General features: G+C 45.4%; 1 protein-coding gene across 1 annotated transcript in view; it reads left to right on the top strand.

The window, feature by feature from the left end:
- The window catches only part of T265_10918 (hypothetical protein), a gene marked incomplete at both ends in the record, with an annotated part of 30,353 nt that extends 13,240 nt beyond the window's left edge, over positions 1 to 17,113 (top strand). The window contains 3 exons of the mRNA XM_009177433.1: positions 11,405 to 11,462; positions 14,956 to 15,132; positions 16,788 to 17,113. Coding sequence (XP_009175697.1) covers positions 11,405 to 11,462; positions 14,956 to 15,132; positions 16,788 to 16,826 — 274 coding nt within the window. The remainder of the gene's footprint in view (positions 1 to 11,404; positions 11,463 to 14,955; positions 15,133 to 16,787) is intronic.
- Positions 17,114 to 19,063: the final 1,950 nt, after the last annotated feature.

The following is a 19,063-nucleotide window of genomic DNA, read 5'->3' as shown; positions in this document are numbered from 1 at the left end:
TGTTGTCCTGCTTGTTTCAGAGTGCGAACGCGGCAAGATAGAGTGAGTGTCGAGGCTTGAGGACTGATCTGGAGATTCCTGAAGATGTCGGCACCGTGTGACGAGCAGACGCTGCACGCAAAACCGATGCATGACGAACGGAGTCATCAGTCCTAAGTGCTGGGCCTACAAGGAGAGAGTTATTAATGGGGTGGGGAGAGGGGGAAGAAAAAGTATGTGAAGGAGAAAGAAGGGAGGCGTCAGCAGTAGCCTGTTTTCGCTTACCCGCCCTGCTGTATGCAGCAAGTAAGGCGACCCGGCTGATGGCACCACGCGACAGCCGATGTGTCATGAGTTTATTTGTGTATGTGCAATTCATGGTTGTACGTGGGCTGGGATACTGCCATGGCGCCCACACCTAGACAGGAGGACGATTAGGGTCCTCAACCAAAGCCTTTGGCTCAAAAGCCTAACCGCAAGGCGGCGGTGTTTGGCGGGAAATGCAAATGCATTACCATTTCTACGGAACAAGTCGCCACATGTTCCAACCCCCAACCTGGAGGGCCAGGAGACTGTGTTTGTCAGACCTCTAACCATTGACCAACCTGGTATGAGAGACTCTGTGAGTGTCGCGGGACACTCTCCAGTATAGCTCAATGGATCGCTGAGGTGCGCAAACCGTCACACCACGGTAAGGTCCAGTCTCTTCGTGACGGTCTTTCGCGGTCTTTCACGTTTACGGATGTAAACCCATTTGTGACCGTGTGGAACATATTAGCAGAGTTCACATACAGGCTCTTTGACTTAAAAGCGGAATCGTTTACGCGCGGTCGAACTTCTGTTCGAAGCTTCCTCATAACAACCGATAAGAATCATCATGGAAGGTGCTGGTGTCCACTTCCGGTCGGGACTGGTTCTAGGAGCCGTTTCATGCATACTCAAAATCGACCATAGATCCCGTGAACACAACTGTCTGTTCAAATTTTAGAAGTCAAGGCTGAACTGGTGAAGTCCAAAATGCGGGACCCTCAATATTAGTAACATTTTACTCTACTGCGATCCAGCTCGATAGAGCTCAACCACTCGAATTCTTAGAGTACATCCAGGAACTGGTCTTATCGATCGCGAAGTTCTCTGTTTTACGAGCAGTCGGTTTTTGGCCAGAGCTAACAAGCCACTGCGCTGTAGGTAGCTCAGTGGTTAAGGAGCGGAATTACTGTCCAAATGGTCCATGGTTCGAACCCAACTTGTGAATCTCGACTGCTTCTCTCTAGGATTAGGTGACGTAGCAGTACCTCACCCCTCGTGCTACCTTCGGGTGACATGGCAACTAGGCACCGAAATGGTTTTGCAGCTGAACGATTATTATTATTACTAATATTGTTTATATATTGGTGAGGTTATGATAGCCATAATACCTCAGAAGAAAACATAATAAACGAGAGGCTCAGTTGGGTTCCAGGTGAGTCTCTCGCAAAACCAAATTTGTTTGCAAATGAGTGTATTTCGCTAATTTCTTGCAATTTGGTTTCAAGTAGAACATAAGGTTGACGGAAACTCTGGGATTGTACCTACCTGATGAGCTGCAAGAAGGTCGAAACCGGTCGTGGGCTGTCGAAGAATTTTCAGCAACCTTATGAGTAGTACATTACGTGCATACATGTATCCCGATATCTCTAATATGGTACTAACTGAAACATGAGGCGGCCTTGTACAGATTATTCAGTTGCTTGGAAACATCGTAAACGAGAGATTCAACTGGGCTCAAGGCGGGTCTCTCGCAAAACCAAATTTGTTTGCAAATGAGTGTGTTTCGCTAACTCACAAGGTATTTGCACTAACAGCACTTACTGTGGTTGACAGTAGTTTACAGTGACGTGTTGCACCATGTATAAACTAAAAGCAGTGCGAACAATGTAATAAATCAAAAAGTGACGTATCGTTCGTGGGTAACTCGTGAGAGTTACTGGGTGAAAGTGCGGACGGGAACGTGTTTTCTCCGCAGTGTAGCTGCTACACGTGTTCCCGAATTGTCCGTGGACACGCAAAGTTTGGTTGACTCCATGCCACCTGCGCGCGCACGAGTGTGTGTGGAACCTGTGTTGTATCTTCCTACCTATATATGAAGCTTTGACGTGTTCCGACGCGTACAAGACGGGAACTGATTTGTTGTCGTTCCAGGCTTCAAGACGGACAGGGTTTTGTCACGTGATTTATCTGGTTGCGGACCAAAGGAGTCGCCTGATCTAGTAAGCACGAACTTAATAGACAAATTAAGTGAAGCTAGTTGAAGGAATAATGAGGTGACAGCTCCGACCTTCCGAATGTCATTTAGCTATCTTTTCTAATTTCCAATTTGAATTGGAAACTAGTATTCATCTAGGGTAACTAAACTGAGCCGGTTTTCAACAGTTTAGAAGCAAGATCCGCGTCCCACCTGGCTAACGGAGACGCGAATGTGTCTTGCATTTTTCACAGCTACTAGTCATCACGACTTCATTTAGTGGCGTGGGTTGTGATCAACCTTTGTGAAACGATATTGCAGCTTTACCGGAAACGAGAGGTCTTGTAGAAATTCGGTTGGGTGTGCTCATTTCGGGGAGTTCCTTTTGAAATGTATCACTGTGGATAATTTGATCACAAGAAGATGCCACTTCTGAGGTCAGGTGATCTGAAGATGTTACCAATGTGGAATCACTTTACGTCATTACCTCATGGTTGGGTATTGAGGTATTTTTGATCAACTTTTTATGAGCTGATATCGCCAATGTTCGAAAATTTAACAATCTTTTCTCACCGCAACATTGATTCCATCCCGTCAAATTAACAATCATGCGAAATTCTTTCCTAATTCGTTTTGTTTTCAAGAAATTTTGCATTGTGCATCTACCCGGCCGATACATTTGACCTGCTATCCTGTTGCACAGTCATCCAACCGCTCCCACTCCACCGTGATTCGTTGCCTGATTGATCAGTACTAATCTATTCGGTATGATTAAATCACACTTTAGGAGAACTGAACCTTCTTGGAAAAATTAGATAGCTACTCTATCTAAGCCTAACTGAGCTCTTTCATATGTTAAGGGCTCGGCAACAAATCTTGTTAGACTTCGGTCATTGAGGGTAGAAAGTAACAAGTTACAGTGACCAACACATTTCTAACGGATATATTGGAAATTCTCAATAGAACTTACATCTATGGAGGAAAATATTAGTAGCTTAGCTAGCTTAGAAGGTGTTTGGTTTGTTTGCTGAGCTGGGCAATTTGTGTGCAAACGTTTCATCACCAATCGAGGTGACATCATCAGTTCGTGGCTAGAAAGCATAGTGGTGCGTAGTGTGGGTTGGTGGTTGTTGAATTAACTTCCCTTAGCTATGTTGTTTCCGAAAATGGCCGCTTTGCAGAAAACGGGTGTCCTCTTAGTTGTACCACCCGTTGTTTTAATGATAAGGCTTTCATGAGAACCCAAGTTTCCATAGTTTACTTAGTCTACGAGTTCCTTCATCGTCTCGGAAAACGTCCTCTGGTCGATGTACACATTGACTGTTCCAGATGTATCTGACATATATCAATGCTTGAGACTAATCTTATGACTGCACACAGGAAGATCGGCATTTCAACCCAGAGTCTTGCTTTGGAGAAGCACATATGACGCGTATTTGTCGCCACCACCCGTGCGGTAGCGTGAGTTTTCCATCGTTTCTGCAGGAAATAGGTATAACTGATATTGGTTGCGGTAGTGGTGACCACCTCCGTTTCCAATTAGTGACTGTGTTTACCTATTAGACATGTCAGTCAGCTTAGGCTGATTGATTTCTAAACGGTGCATCAACTCAGTTGACAGATCACTCGCCTAGTAAGCGGGAGGCCACGGGTGTGAGTCCTGCCCACGGAATTTCTCTTTTCGTCTGTATTATGCATACTTGGGTCCCTGTTCAGGATTTTGCGGACTCCTATCTCTCTCACATTAATGGGGAAGTGTACTTTCTTATAGATGTAGCTTAATGTTGACGTAAAATTTCAGTTTTCTGATGTCTTTAGTGATAAAAAAAATCACCAAAAGCAACTTTTCATTATGGTTGTGTGGGCTGTACTATTCGGTCATTTGTGGTTGTATACTAATTTCCACCACCGTCGTCCAGGTTGGCTACAAAGGGTTTTATTCGCTCTGATCCTGCAAAACTTCATAAATGATATTCGTGGTCGGATTTTACTATCCCTGCCTATCGGATCCAGCCGTATCGGCAGCAGCAGCAGTAAAGACAGCAACATCAGTGTTGGCACTGATGCTTCACTGCCGTACTTCCAGCCGTAGTTAGTGGATCGAGAGTGCTTCGCTAACCGTATAACTAAATGTGCGGTGTGGTACCTTGAAATTGCCTGGAGTTGCTGCACGGTCCCAAAGGGACAGGAGCCCAATGTGGCCCACTGGACGATGACGTTCAGCCCTCAGTCCCCGTGCTTTTTCGGGCAGTATCGCAGCCAGGCACCGGAAGGGCTGAACGATCATTACTTGGTTTTTATTCATCGGTCCAGCTCTACCATCATCGATCACTAGATATCCTCGAGATTGGCCAGATCACTGACAGCAACCCCGTTTCCTGTCTGGGTGAACTGTTGTCGGCATTTAATGTGGAGGGTCGTTTAGGCCTGATTGATTACTGTTCATTTGTGACTGCTTTGTTTTCAGTAGTTTTTGAAGCTCGTCCTGCTTTGTGTGAACAAGTGAACTTCACTCAACACTGTGTACTGGTGGATTGTCACTGTGTGCTGCGACTGAATTCGTTCTATCTTTCAATTTACTTCCCTTGCTTATGCCATAGACCGATTACTTTCAGGTGCGCATTTGCATTTATGTGAGTTTTCAATGCATGAGCTCATCGTACGATGTGATCTCTCGATATACAACAAACCGACATGTGATTTTTATGTGTTTTGGTGGCCCAACATTGTGTTTCATCATTTCGACAAAACGCATTAAGTCGCCTTGGCACCGGATAGTTTTGGATGAATCTCTGGTTAGAGCTGTTGTCTGCATGTGGTAAAGAGCATGAGAGCGCCCCATGACCAATATGCCTGTGTATGCCTGTGTATACTATGCTCAGCGCACCTTAGGAGAGTATTCTATGCAAGTTAAACCCATCTATTTGATTCAGAGACGCGTCTGTATCGCGAAATGTCAGACCATTTGAGATGGCCTACCTTCACTGGTGTTTCCCAAGTGGAGGTTGAGCACGTGATCTCTCGACTAAGAGTGTCATACCGCCGAATTTACTGTGACTTTTTCTATCATTTACATTTCGGCTGGCATCTGATTAGATTGCCAGTCCACAAACTGGCGATTATCAGATTTTGAGGTAGTGTTCCCCTCAGTGAATTGCTGACATGGACGTTTCGCTCGATTCGCTTCGTTCACCTCCGACTAGGTTAGGTAGCTAGGTTGATCAGGGAGAAGAGGCGCTGGATCAGACCAGTTGCGCAGAGCGGTGACTGGAAGCATCACACTTTTTTGGACAGGTTAAGTCAATTTGACAGCGGAATTTTGTTCGAGTAAGAAGCGAGTATTTGTTAGTGTGAGTGAGTTAGACTCGAACAGAATTCGTCTTGTCAGGTATCACCTAATCCCTTAATTCGCTCTTCAGAATGAGTGTTCTGACCAGTCGTTTGTTTGTTTTTGCAGCCCACTTTATCCTGACCCCGTTAAAGTCGACCAATACGGATACCGAAGCAGCAATTCCTTATTGACCACCCATTAATAGTAGAAAAGTCAGTGGCTAGTTAGCCCAGGCCTCACAATACATCGAATTGAATCTGTGAAGCGATCGAAAGTTGACTGCTCACCTATGATTTGCGGGCAATTAGTGTCAACTTGATGGTGACGTGCTACTAAACACTAAGCATAGTAAAGTAGATAACATTTTAGTGGTTTATATTGATATGCCGCTTTTGTCGTTGCTTTTCTACTGGGGGAAATTTTGGTAGCTCAGCTGCAGGAAAACGTGGTTGGTGCACGAAGATCAAGAAAGAAAGCGTGATGGTCTTGCCACGTGGCAATACAAAGCAAGCAAGGTTCATGGAAGCATGACACTCAGTCACAGGTTTAATAAGCCGACATGTAAAAGTTCACTCAACCTACACGTACCACTAGGAACAAAGGATCGTCAACTTAAGGAGAACCAGAGGTTAGGCAGACGGATTAACCGATATCGTTACTAGAAGGCTGATAGGACAATGACCACGGGGTGTTCGTGGCGAAGGTCAAAGTCAGCGGTCATGTGGAGGTCAGCTAATCAGGGAATGGACCAACCAACAGGATCGATCAATCCAAGGTCACCACCGGTCAACGAGAAGTATATAGACACGAAGACAGCATCGTTCAATGTCTCCACACCGAAGCAACGCTAATCTACTAAACAATGGTGATGTCATCCCGACTGTCAGCGAAACGTTTGTGGTGAAGTTGGCAGGCTCAATGAACTTAACACCAGCTGTTCTATTTTCTTCATCAGTGATAACAGCCCTCAATCTCTATGGGCTCTGATGCTGTTAGAAATAATTAACGGATTATCAGAACCATCATAGGATTAACAATCACTCAGCTGGGCACCGGAGAGGATGGTCACCCGGCGTTATGCATTACACGCAGCTTAGCGTTGTCTGAGCGCGAGAATTTTCAAGATCCTTATGTAAAACGGGGAGCAAAGATCGTTCATGGTAAACATCCTGTTGGCCTAACCAGGTGTATACCGAGGAAGAAGCGTACAAATAAGGGAAAGATTCACCATAATGCGTAAAGGGGTTTCCTTTGTGTTGCCTCAAATCAGTTGATGACTGACTCGAAGCCACAGAGAGAACCGGTTGTTGATGTACACGGCAGTTGCTACATTACCACACGCAAAGACGAGATCAAGTCCTTAAATTAATTCCGGTCGTGTTCGCAGTAGAATTTACTGGACCGTGAAACAAATGGTCTGGTGTGATAGTTAGCATCCAAAAAATGGTTTTAATGGCTCTGATGGACCAGTATGCTACTGGTGTGTCACACAAAAATAACTTAATTCAGTTGTCGAGCCCACACTGGTTGTCTCCTTATAGTTTTGGCTGGGGACGACTTTCACGGGTGAAACAAGCCAGTTAGTGATACGAACTAATCAGACGAGTGCTTCTTTCGGTTTCAGGAAGCCGGCCGGGAATGTTAGTTTCCCGGCTTAACGGTGCTGTGATAAACGCAGCTTGCCATACGATAGTGCGTTGACTACTTCACAACATGAAGATTGTCGAATGGGGAGCGGGTTTTGTCCGAATGATAGTCATTTCTTTGATATGCTGCATGACTTATGAGTTAAATTTAACGGAAATTTAATCAAGGACACTCCCGAGAGATGTGATCCAATCGTAAGCAATAGTTTTGTTGATTTTTCTGTCGTACTATTGTCCAGAGCATCCGTGCCAGTCGGCATCTCGATCAAGTAACATCGCAGAGCAGAGTAGATCTGATCAGTTTTCTTGCACGCGCAAACAAAATTGCAGGGTGCGCCCGCGCATGTTTTGTTTGTTCTCTTGGGACAACTCAGGAGTGAACCACTACAGTGAGTTTGGTGGTTATTTAAGACTTCAGAATCAATGGTGAAACACTGTTTAGAAATTCAGTTCAAATTGCAATAGCACTCTTGCTGAGCGGTATGATCATCGAGCCAATTCGCTGTAAATCCGGTCAATAGAATGCGTGGGACACATTGGCTTTTGCTAGTTGAGCGCATCATTTCTGAGAAACACCACTCGAGCGCATCTGAACTGTTGGGAGATATTGTTCAATTGGAGGTTGGGTTCAGAGAGCGGTCGGAACCTAACAGAAATAAGGAAACTTACTCGAAACACACTCATCTGCAAACCAGTTTGGTCTTGCAGGAGACTTTCCTGAATCCTTTTATGATGTCGAGGAATTTTCAGCAGCGCAGCCAGTAGTGTATCACGTCTAAGGAAGCTTTGTTTTGTGAACACCCACGCTAATTTGCGGACTGCCCGAACCAACAATTGAGTCGATTCTCAGGAAACTTATTAACTAATTCAAGGGTTCTTATGTTTTCTTCCGTTCGGGTAATCCACCGTTTGATCTCTTCATCCAGCTCTGGAAAGAGATATTTCTTTACGTGATCCATCTTCATTTTGGCACGTGAGTCTTCGCCTCATTATTACTTGGTTTGCAATGTGTGCCACATCTGACAATGGCTAACAAAATCTGCACTTGCCATCTTTCTTTTGCTATGTGCTGCTTTTATGCGCAACCACAGCCTTTTCGACAAAAAATAAATAGTTTCATGTAGAAACCATTAGTAAAATTGCCCTGTCAGCCTGTCACCGTCGATTGATTCTGTCCTCGATAACCAAACGTTGGGCTTCCAATTAGACGGAATCTTGTCGAAAGACTGGTTTTATTTTGACTGAGAACCGTCTAGCTTGAAAGCAAAAATGAAATGCCTAGCAGAACCCTTTTATTGCTCAAATACCTGTTGGGTTGAGATTAGCCAAACAATAACGGCTAGCCTCAATCCAACAGGTATGTAGGCGAAAAGACTTCTGCTATGCATTTCATTTTCCTTTCCAGCCGGATGGTTTTCAGTCAAAACAACTCAGTTCTTCGACAAGATTACAGAATCATCATTGACAGCATTAAATCAGTGTTCGACACCGATGCTTCACCGCCGTACAACCATGATTTATTTGAAAGCCTTATTATGAAGAAAAGAATAAAGGTGGACGGGAAAGGGACTTAGTGCTAGCTTACTACAATCGTTCGGAGGTGCCTACACCTCCAGACATTCACTCAGGCAATCTGGATAGAAACTGACAACAAGAACGCCACTGACATTGGTTGGCAGATATATCTTGCAGCGTCTCCAACCAGCCGCAGTAGGGATCACGCGGTCCCCATCCTGGAAGGCGAGTAACACTGTTCCAAAAAGTGAAACCGGTCCAACAAAGCCGGTAGTTGCTCGTGGTCCCTTCCGGGGCCATCAAGTTCGTATCAGTACCTTCAAACATGTGTGAGCAGCTTTAGAGCCGTACTCCTTGAGGCAACTCCGTCATTGGTTGCCTAATTGTCCACTGGTCTACAGCACTTCGACAATTCAGTTTAGTTTTCCAGTCTTTTCAGTTCACAAACGTGGGCATTTAAGTTTAGTGGTCCCAGCTACTAAATAATCGTTTACCGACAATGAGTACTATAATCGAATGTCGACCACGTGACAGTCAGTTCATTGACGCCAAATAGTGCCGTTTGTTCAGTATGATAGAGAGTGAACGGTACGTATTGAGGCCGATAGCTTCCATGCAGGACCGCCATTGTCCCCGTGAAACAGCCATATTTGCTATTAGTATTTTCTCTATCCCGGCGTCCACATCTGAGGAGGCTATATTTGACAAGTCGACTGAGTTGATCGGTGAGAACGTTCATGCTTCGCTACTCAACCATGGACTGATCGGCTGCAGATCGAACAGGCAAACGGTTCTTTGGCATACGAAGTACATAGTTCATTACATACTTCGAACTGAAACTTCCCCAACTTATAAACTCCACCTCATTCCACACCGGGGGTTTCGGAGCTGATGTTGTTGTTGATTATTAGAAGTGAAGCGTTATCGTTATATTTCACCTCTCGAAGTCGAGTTCATTTTAACCACTCGGTTTCCGGAATCCATAGTGATTTGCCGTTACGCGTATGAAGGGAACCATTCCAGTTCCAAGAATGGTGTCGTTTCAACAGTTCAGCAGCTTAACCTCACTACCCTGCGTTGCAGATCCGAAAACCGTTGAGGATCTCAAGCTAATCCCTAATGAATGTGTGAAGAGGTCAATTTCGTAAGTCGTTTGTTGAGGGTGCCTTTTTTAGTGCGGTACGAGTACAATCAAGACCTACAGCCACCGTGCAGGCGCATACGGACGGAATATTTGCAAGCAACATCGAATTCCCCTGTCAATTTTCCGACCATCAGCGTTTGACATTTTATGAGTGTTTTTTTCGCATCCCTGTATACTAACCTAATATCATACATGTCTGTCCGTTCACGCTCTACATCCTTTCTGTCGCACTGTCTGCCTATTTGTCCTTATGCTTCTGTTAGGAGGCTGAATGTGCCTAGCCGAATGTACCAGGTAACATAGATGGTCGTTGATTTGTTCGATGCGCTGGATAATTTGATTGCAAATCTTTGGTCACCAATCGAGGTGATGTCATCAGTGCGTAGAAATCACATCGGATCTAAATCACAGCCTCTGGGTGCTCAGGCTCCAAACCCACTCATCCAGTCGATCGTCATTTATCCACCGACTTCGGAGCACTAAGCCCAAAATGGAACGTTCCGTTCTGTATGCAGGCATTTAGTAGCCAGAGCTGCTTCAGGGTGGGGATACTGGTGTAACGGTGATACTACTGATGGGAGGCATGCGAGTAGTATGTGTTGTTCTTGGAATTTCGCTTTGCGTCTCTTGAAAAGGGGAGATCTGTTGCGGAATTTGTGGAGTCGCTTTGTAACATTTGCTTGGATTTGAACAATGAATGATTGGAGTCAATGAATATACAGGAAAGTTCAAGAAGACGCGTTCAGGAGAAGATGGATGTCCAGTTTTTGTAAATAAGGTGCAAATGAGAGTTTTGCTTCCTTGTCCAATGGTCTGTAACCGGTCAGTTGGCATTTTCTAACGAATAACTCCGCAGCGAAGGCCTTCTTCCTTTCACTGGTAGCAAAGGAAACCACGGAAATTGTACAAATCTCGGAAATTGCTCTTTGTTAGTAATTTCCAGGTTCTTACAAATTCTTACTAAGTCTGTTTCGGCATTAACCCATGTGAATTCGGGACATGACACCCGCGTCTATCCCTTCTCTTAATATTCGGTAATAGTTTGTTTAGCGGGGCCAGGTTGCTGGAACCGTTTTGTTGCATCCCGTCCGCGTTTACGAGGTCGATTGGCGCGTGTGCGTTGCGTTTGTTAAAATTCCAACCAAATCCTTCCTCCTTTCAGTTGCCGGGCCGCTTTTTGATACTACATCAATTCCTTCGATTTGTTTTCCATGTCATTTTATCACGCTTTGCTGCGTTCTCATTGTACAGGGCGGGAACAATTATACTGACTGCGGTTTGCAGCTGCTAATAGTCACGACATTTTTCCACTCACTGCCAGTTGATTCGGCTTGCCGGTCGTAAGCTAGGGGCTCATGCTTTCCATTCTGCTGTTTAGATTTCTGCGGTACAGTTTGGAGACAAAATCGTTCTAAATCTTGATCTAATATGCAACCTAACCAGTATTGACGCAATTATTGCTAGGTTCATGTGCTTTCGCATGCTTGGTTCTTGCCTGTTACTCTTGCCTGAACTACCCAGATTCCATACCCAATTTTCGTTATTCTCTCCTTATCTCCGTGCAGCAAGTCCTTCGTCTCAGGACACTCCTCCCTGGCTGCGGTTGGAAGCACTTACGCCGTGGTGCGTTTCTTTTTTCCAGTGAATTGGTTTCTTGCCGAAGCGTGCACAGTAACCATGTAAAACGTCGATTGCGTTTACTTCGAGATGTGAAATGAGAAACTGTTTTTTCTAGACCTGGATATGTCAAAAGACATTTTTCATCCCGGTTTCGTTTGACACACCGCTACTGCCTCATTTTGACTGGTTTGCCTGTTCACAAGAGCGTGTTATGCCCTGTATGGGGTCTTGGTGATCTCCTTCCAACCATAGTCAGTGAAAGGGCAGTTTCTCGCTTACAGATTCTCTTCGACACATTGTGGGTTCAAACCATAGGACAACCATTTGTTTACACAATTCACTCTCTTTATCAAGTTTGCATCCTTCGAAAATGTGAACCTATGTGACTAGGTTCAAGCCTTGACGTAGCCGTATATCAAAACCGTGGATTTTATATGGCCGGAAATAAATAGGCGCCCTTTCTGTCACAAGCCGTTCTCAGTACATAGCAACAGTTTTACCAGCCAGACCTTTCACAGTATGTCGTCAGTGTATTTCGTTTCCACTTATTTTGAGGAATGCTGTGAACTCATTTCGTCGAGTCTCAACAGGTCACCAACGAGCTGGGTTCGTAGCATGTGACGTTGAGTTGTTGGTTCGTATCGGAAAACCTGTGGCTTGATTGATGTCTTTCACGGCGCGGTATTCGTAGAATTAAGAAAATGTAGCCCTCGTTCCTGGAGCTTTTTCATTTTGTGGATCCAGATGTATGCCATTCTTCTGACTCCTGCGCTGAATTTCTACTGCGTTCGCACCGCAGGAGTCTTGTTCTCAAGCTTAGTTACGAGAAAATCAAGAGGGTGTATAGAGTCGCCTGCCTGAGCACCATCAAGCACATACAACACGTTCCTACCGGCATGATCTACCAGACACCTTTATTTACGCTAGTGAAGACCATTCTCACCCTCTTTCTGCACATGGGTTCTTCGCGGCTGATTCCACAGCAGGGCGCATCAATCGTTAGTCGACTTTCAATGCCGACTCATCATCCTATTCGTGTGGCTTTGCGCAGACACTGTCATTCTTACACGATACCAACTTGTTGCTCCCTCTATAACATAGCGTTGACTGTCGCTTTCAGATAAGTGTCTTATATTCCTACTGTGTCAAACAACGGCGCTGGGGCATCACCCCTCTATCTGCGTTTCCTACTATGTAGGGCGGTGTCAAGCAACATGTTCCGGCGACCCTGATCAACCGAGATAGTGAAAGTTGATGGAAGAACCGTCCGTGCAAGCCCATTGGTAATAAAAAACGAGAGCGCCATTCAGAGGAAAGACAGCATAATGTAAACAAACGTCCGAACAGTGGTCCAAATGTCGGCGTGATTTTCCTTGGTTTGGCTGAACAGCTGAATAGCAATTCAATAAAAAACCAATTAACACTCGTCACCAGCGGCACAATCAATAGCTGACGCACGAGATCTTGTCGTATAGGGAGAGGATAACTTAGTTTAAGCAATCGACATTACCGTTTCGACGAAGCATAGCCTCGGTTGTCCTTACGGTCGCCCCTCAGGCGGTCACCACTTCGATAAAACCGAACTGTGACCTTCCTGTGTCAATGATGGTATTGGGTCACCCTGGTTCACTGGGTGACGCGCTTGTAAGGTTAGTAAGTGTTCGGTGAACCCACCGTTTCATAACAGATTTCCCAAAATCTGTACTTGTCCACTGATTTACATATATCAAAGAAAGAAAGAAAGAAAGCGTTCAGCTGTAGCACCCTTCCGGTGCCTAGCTGCCATGCCACCCGAAGGAAGCACGAGGGCTGGGGTACTGCCAGGTTGCCCAAGCCTAGACAGAAGTCGAGAAGCTGAGGTCGGATTCGAACCACGGACCCTCCGGTCAGTAAATTCGCTCTCTAACCACTTGGGCCATCTCGCCCCAATTTGGTTTATAGAGGCAGGTCCATCGGTTCGTAACATCTCAGGATCATTCGGTTCTCCGCACACAGAAACTAACGATTATTGTCAGTAAATCGCTCTCTAACCACTTGGGCCATCTCGCCCCAATTTGGTTTATAGAGGCAGGTCCATCGGTTCGTAACATCTCAGGATCATTCGGTTCTCCGCACACAGAAACTAACGATTATTTATTCAATATCCTTCCACCGCGATTCCCTTAGAATAGCATCAAAGGTTCATTCATTTACGACAGTTGATGATTGTTATCTCAAATGACGAATGAATCTCTCCCATGCACCTTCCTGCGGACTAGCTCAAAAAGGGTTGCAATTTCCTCCAGTTATGCGTTACAACAGTCTCTTGGAAATCTTTCTTCGACCCAGCGCGAGCGAAGTCTCTTAAGTTATGCGCCGCTCTCCCTCTTATCACTGAAGATGATATCTGGCTATAGCCCATGCATTTATAAGCCTCGCGAAAGGAATCCACTGAGGGTGAATGTGAAATCTCGGTATATTCTGGTCTGAGCTGAGCGTAGATGAGTAGTGATCTGTAGCGCTTGTTGTTCCCCCCCATGAACCGATGTCAACTTTAATAGGGTTGAATCAGTCCAACAAGCCGTAAGGGGTGATCTCCCGAAGGGTGTGAATGGAAACAATGTAGTTCGTTGTTATTTTAAATCTTTGTGTTTGTTGGAGGTAGGCAATAGTGACAAATAGTTGGGCTGATCTATGCCCCCGTTTTGCTCGCTCACTGAATGTACCGTTAGTGGGTCAGAAACCTGGCTACTGCGCGCTGAAGACGTCAAAAAACTTTTAGCAGTTGACCATCGATATTTTCGGAGTATTGCTGGAGTCTGGTTGGATCACCCGATTAGTAACGCTGGAGTACGTCGTCGAAAAGTTTTCGGAAGAAATAAATCACGGTAGATGAACTGATCACACTCCATAGGTTGCGCTGCCTTTGTCACGTGCTCTGTATCCTAGTCGATCGACTTCCTCGAAGAGCTCTTAAACTCACAACCACGCGAAGAGTGGAAAAACGCCAGGAGAAGTCAATGTCTCGACAACGAAGTGTGAAGGCCATTACCAGAAAAATTCGTTGCCTTGGTCATTGCCGTCTCCTTGGACGGGGACTCCGAGACGGGACACATCAGCGGTTAGATATTGCCAGACATGACGCAGTGGCGCCCTCAATGGCACTCACTCATGCATCCGACTGTTGCCTTCAATACATAGCTCCCTTTCCAATCCCCCAAATTAAAAGTCCACTTACAACCCCTGTATTAACGCACGAATTATATCAGCTACAGCCCTCAATGTGAGGCTATCCACCCTACCTCTGCTTGGCCAGTTGTCATGTCGCTTCATATTATTAGTTTCCTTCTTCGACCTGATTTACACCGCTACTTTTCATATCCGCTTACAAACTACAGTTGAAACAGCTTTCAACCTTGGTGGGTTGGCCTCATTGTTGAAAAGCTATCTGGTACCTTCCTCAGCACGTGCCACCAAGTTGAAAACTAATTGATTTCTCAATGTCCCTTTCACACAGCTTTACCTTCAGGAACGATTGCATTTGACGATGGCTCCTATGGTACGACCCTTAATTCAAGTGGTCTATGTCTCATCCGCAGCATACATTGCAATGAGCCGATACACTGACCATAAACATCATCCTTGGGATATCATTGCCGGTGTGTTGCTCGGATCCTTCATTGCATTCGTCTTGGTGAGTCTCTGTGAGTTATTTCCCCTCCCTTCAGCTACGGTTAGGGAGACGACAGTGAAAGTGAGATTCTTGGTCAGTGTGGGCGACTTTTCGGCGGCTGCAGCTTTAGCATACAGATGGCTGTAGGACAGTGTGTGGCATCGGAATCCCGATTTTTGAGTTTGGAAGGTCCCTGTTTGTCCAGAGCTGATCCCTTCTCTGGGTCGCGCGGTCATGCATTCAGGGCGTGTTGAGACCACCTATCTTGCCAGCCCGTACAACTTCCTAGGGCTTCATTGTCCCCCCGGACAGTCACTAACTCTTTACAGCCATATGGGTTGTTCATAGACGGAAACACAAGTGAATATTTCTGGGTGCTTGTGTACAAATAACTAATATAGTTGCCCAGTCAAATTAGCTTGTGGGTGCCTGGCCCCACATTCACGCAGCTGAATCAGTCAGGTGCCCCGACACAGGTCAAGTAGGGCTACATCCATCTAGGCATACCTCTTCAGCTGCCTGTCATCTGACTGGGAACAAGTCTTGCTTCAAGCCAACGCCTGCGTTTGTTGCCCTGTTTAGCACTGCAACCAAGAGTTTTGAAATTCTCAGAGGTCATAGTTTAACGCAACGAAAAGCCGTACGTGTAAGCAGGAACAGCTTTTTGTTTCGCGGATTTGCAAACTATTTGGTCCCGACAGGAGACTCACTGAATCTCAGCTGAGGATCTCGTTTGTACTATTATTCAATTGAATATAATGCCCAACCGCCACCTCATGTTTCAGTTGGTAGGACGAACATATACTACTCATGGGGTTGCTGAAGATTCTTCTGACAAATGAACCAGCCTTTATGCAGCACATTTATTCATAAACGAACGATTCAGTTAAGATCCATTGGAATCAGCGTAGTTTGCGAATGAGTGCATTCCTCGAGTAGCGTATGACCTTTGTTCAAGTAGAACGTAAGGTTGACAGAAACTCGGGAACTGCACTTCCGAATGAGCTCCAGGAAGGGCCAAGCTGGTCGTGAGCTTTCGAGGATGTTTAGATGTGTAGTGTGTTTCGTGAAACTGTTTGTTTCCTTTGGCACTATTATAGTGAAACGTTGAGCATTCCTTCGACGAATTCCCAAAAAATGAGGAGTGCGCGCATTCCAGCCTGATATTATCAAGCAAGCGAAGTTTCGTTAGGTAAATTCCGCTGATATTGCGGGAGTGGTGAGCTAGCGTCGATAACGATACGAACTGGTTTTTGCAACAATATTCTGCCGAGTTGGAGTCAATGGTCTTTGAAACTTCCTCTTCTGAAGTAAATGGAGTCGTTTGGGTACCCAGAATGTACCGTATCTTCGTCTCAGAGACTGATATCTTCATGGGGAACTCATTCGTTCAACCAACTCGTTTTTGTGATGAAGATGTCTTCTCTTAGTGGGTAATTTGTTCATACTGGGACAGCAGTGTGCCGAAATTGACAGGAAAAGGACTGGTGACTCGAATGGGGCGGAAAATACCCCCCACTCACAAGCCAGCTTCTTGGGGTTGTGGAGTTGGGGTCGTTGAGTTGGCCAGGAATAAGGCGGTCTTGATTCACACGTTCAGTAGTTTCTTTCCCAGCATATCGCAGTCTAGTCACAAGCCAGACTTTACCGATTATATCTTCTGATTTCTGTTGCAGTTCCTTCGCTATCTGCCGAAAATGACTGTGATACAATAGCCCCCATATGGCCTCCGAGTGCATTCCAACCATTACTTGGCAGTCATGTACATAATTGGTTCGTTTATCCTACTCCATCTAGGTACTGTTTAAATTCTCCCTTCATAGAAACCCAGCTTACCTCTATTGTCAACCTAATTGTCTCTAACCATTCTTCATCTTGTGCCAGTCGCCTTGTCAGCCTTCTGTGTGGCACCCCGATATTATTCACCCAGTTTTGTGCACTTTCCCTTTTTGATTATTGGAAGTTTTGATGATATATTTCCTCGATAATTTATCGATTCATGCGGTAAGCACTTCTAGCATCCACAGGCCGAGGTTGGGTTTTTAGCAACGTAAGAAATACAAATAGCATGGACATGTGGTCGGCTGGATGCCTATGGGAGACGATTTACAAGAATATACGGAGGCCAGTTATGATGTGGATATTGGTCCAGTTAAGAAACCTTAACTCAATTCTCTACCAGGTCCTCCCACGCTGGCTTTTTCAGCAGCGTTACCAAGGGTGAGCAGAGTGGACGAAACTCCCAGCGCCAATAGAAACGTGTACAGCGTGAAAAGTGTATGTGGAGACTACGTTCTGGCTATTCGGGCGCAGTCAGTATTCAGCAGATACTCGAGTGTGGTTTGTCGTTATGTCCATGTTCTCTGTTTCTGCTGTGCTGCAGAAAATTATCAACAAAGTGACACGGAACCAATCTGATTTGATGTAGTATTCTTGGGGTGAAGTGATCGGTCATCGATGGCATCAGCATCCCTCCAATGAGGTTGATGCTGGTCATTTATCAAAATGATCTTAAGCACCCGGGAATATCGATGTTTTTGCCTAGCAAACAGCCACACTGAATCGTTCATATATTCATGTTTTGTCCGTGCACGGTTTTCATCGTTCACCTACATCGGACATGACAGTAAGCCTGAGAAACCTTGCCTCACCAACCCAACCACTATCGCCACGGAGTAAATTGTTCGCTCACCGGCGTAAGCACTAGTGTCTGTACGCTCTCCAGTGGAAAAATCTGTCTACTGGATTCGGGAAGTCTGACGTTTGAATGTTTGACCGACGTTTGGGCGCGCACCAGGCTTGCGTCTTTATCGCATCTTCGTTCTTTCTAAGTTGTGTTTTGAGATATGTACGGAAAACCTCGATACCAGAAAATTCTCACGCTCCTGAAGCGGTCTGGAACCGACATGAACTCATGAGGAGTCTCAAAAATGTAAATCAACGCACGCGGAGTAGACCTAATATAATTTTTGTCTGGTTCGTATGAAGTTGCTTTGATAGGTGACTACTGCGGCAAACTTTGATTCATTTCTTCAAGCGTGTTAGTGGCTTGTGAGCCTCGTTCATAATGCATCATACAGTCGGGTCTCAGTCAGCTTACTTTCTTCCACACATCTGGCATATGGCGGAGATATTTTGGGAGGTCAGCTGATCAGTCAGGAATTGTGGCTCGGACTTCCGTTTTCAGTGGACGCAGTATTTACAGTAAAACGCTTGACTCATGGATTTTTGGCGCCCAGGATCATCAACAGTGATCGCTGCTTGCTTGCAGACTTTTCGGTCGTTTAAGGCTTAGTATGAACAATTTGGATTGTTTGCACACGTTTCAGTGCTTCTGTTTCGGAGTTGCAGAAAACCGAAATGAGGAACGTCATGTCTCTTTGAGTTTCCATCTCCGTAACTCCAGAGCACTTTTAAAATGATTGGAGCATCGCATCGTTTTTGATGAAAGAACGTATCGTTTTGCCAAATCTACCGGTTCTACCGTGCACCTTGATCGGGAAATAGCTGATAGTGAAGTCCCGTAACCCTTCTTCAGATGTTGAAGCTGGTTCGAACAATGAGGAAGCTGGTATTCGCCATTTTGGCCACTAGCTTTATTCAAAAATCCATCTACATGTGCTTCGGCGTGTTCTCAGACGCACAGTAAACATTGTTGTAAGGGCAGAGATTTCGACACTGAGTGTTGCGTCATAATGAATCAGCGTGCAAAGTAGTTAACTTGTGGCCGGGTCGCTAGTCAATTTCGCGAAGAAGCACTCCCGAAGCTGCATGTGGAACCGGTTTATCTGAATTAAGAAATGAACACCTAACCCAACACAGTGTGCTAGATCTCCCACTCTGCTACTCGACATAGTACCTCTGGCTGATTTACTGGGACGCTAGACGGTTGCGCACTCCGAGCCTTTTATTCGAGATGCGGACTCTTCGCTCATCAAGCAAATGAAAACGT

Source organism: Opisthorchis viverrini, assembly GCF_000715545.1.
Source record: "Opisthorchis viverrini unplaced genomic scaffold opera_v5_423, whole genome shotgun sequence".
Lineage (NCBI taxonomy): Eukaryota > Metazoa > Platyhelminthes > Trematoda > Opisthorchiida > Opisthorchiidae > Opisthorchis > Opisthorchis viverrini.
Note: the sequence above shows the minus strand (reverse complement) of the source record. Positions and strands in the feature narration are given on the sequence as shown.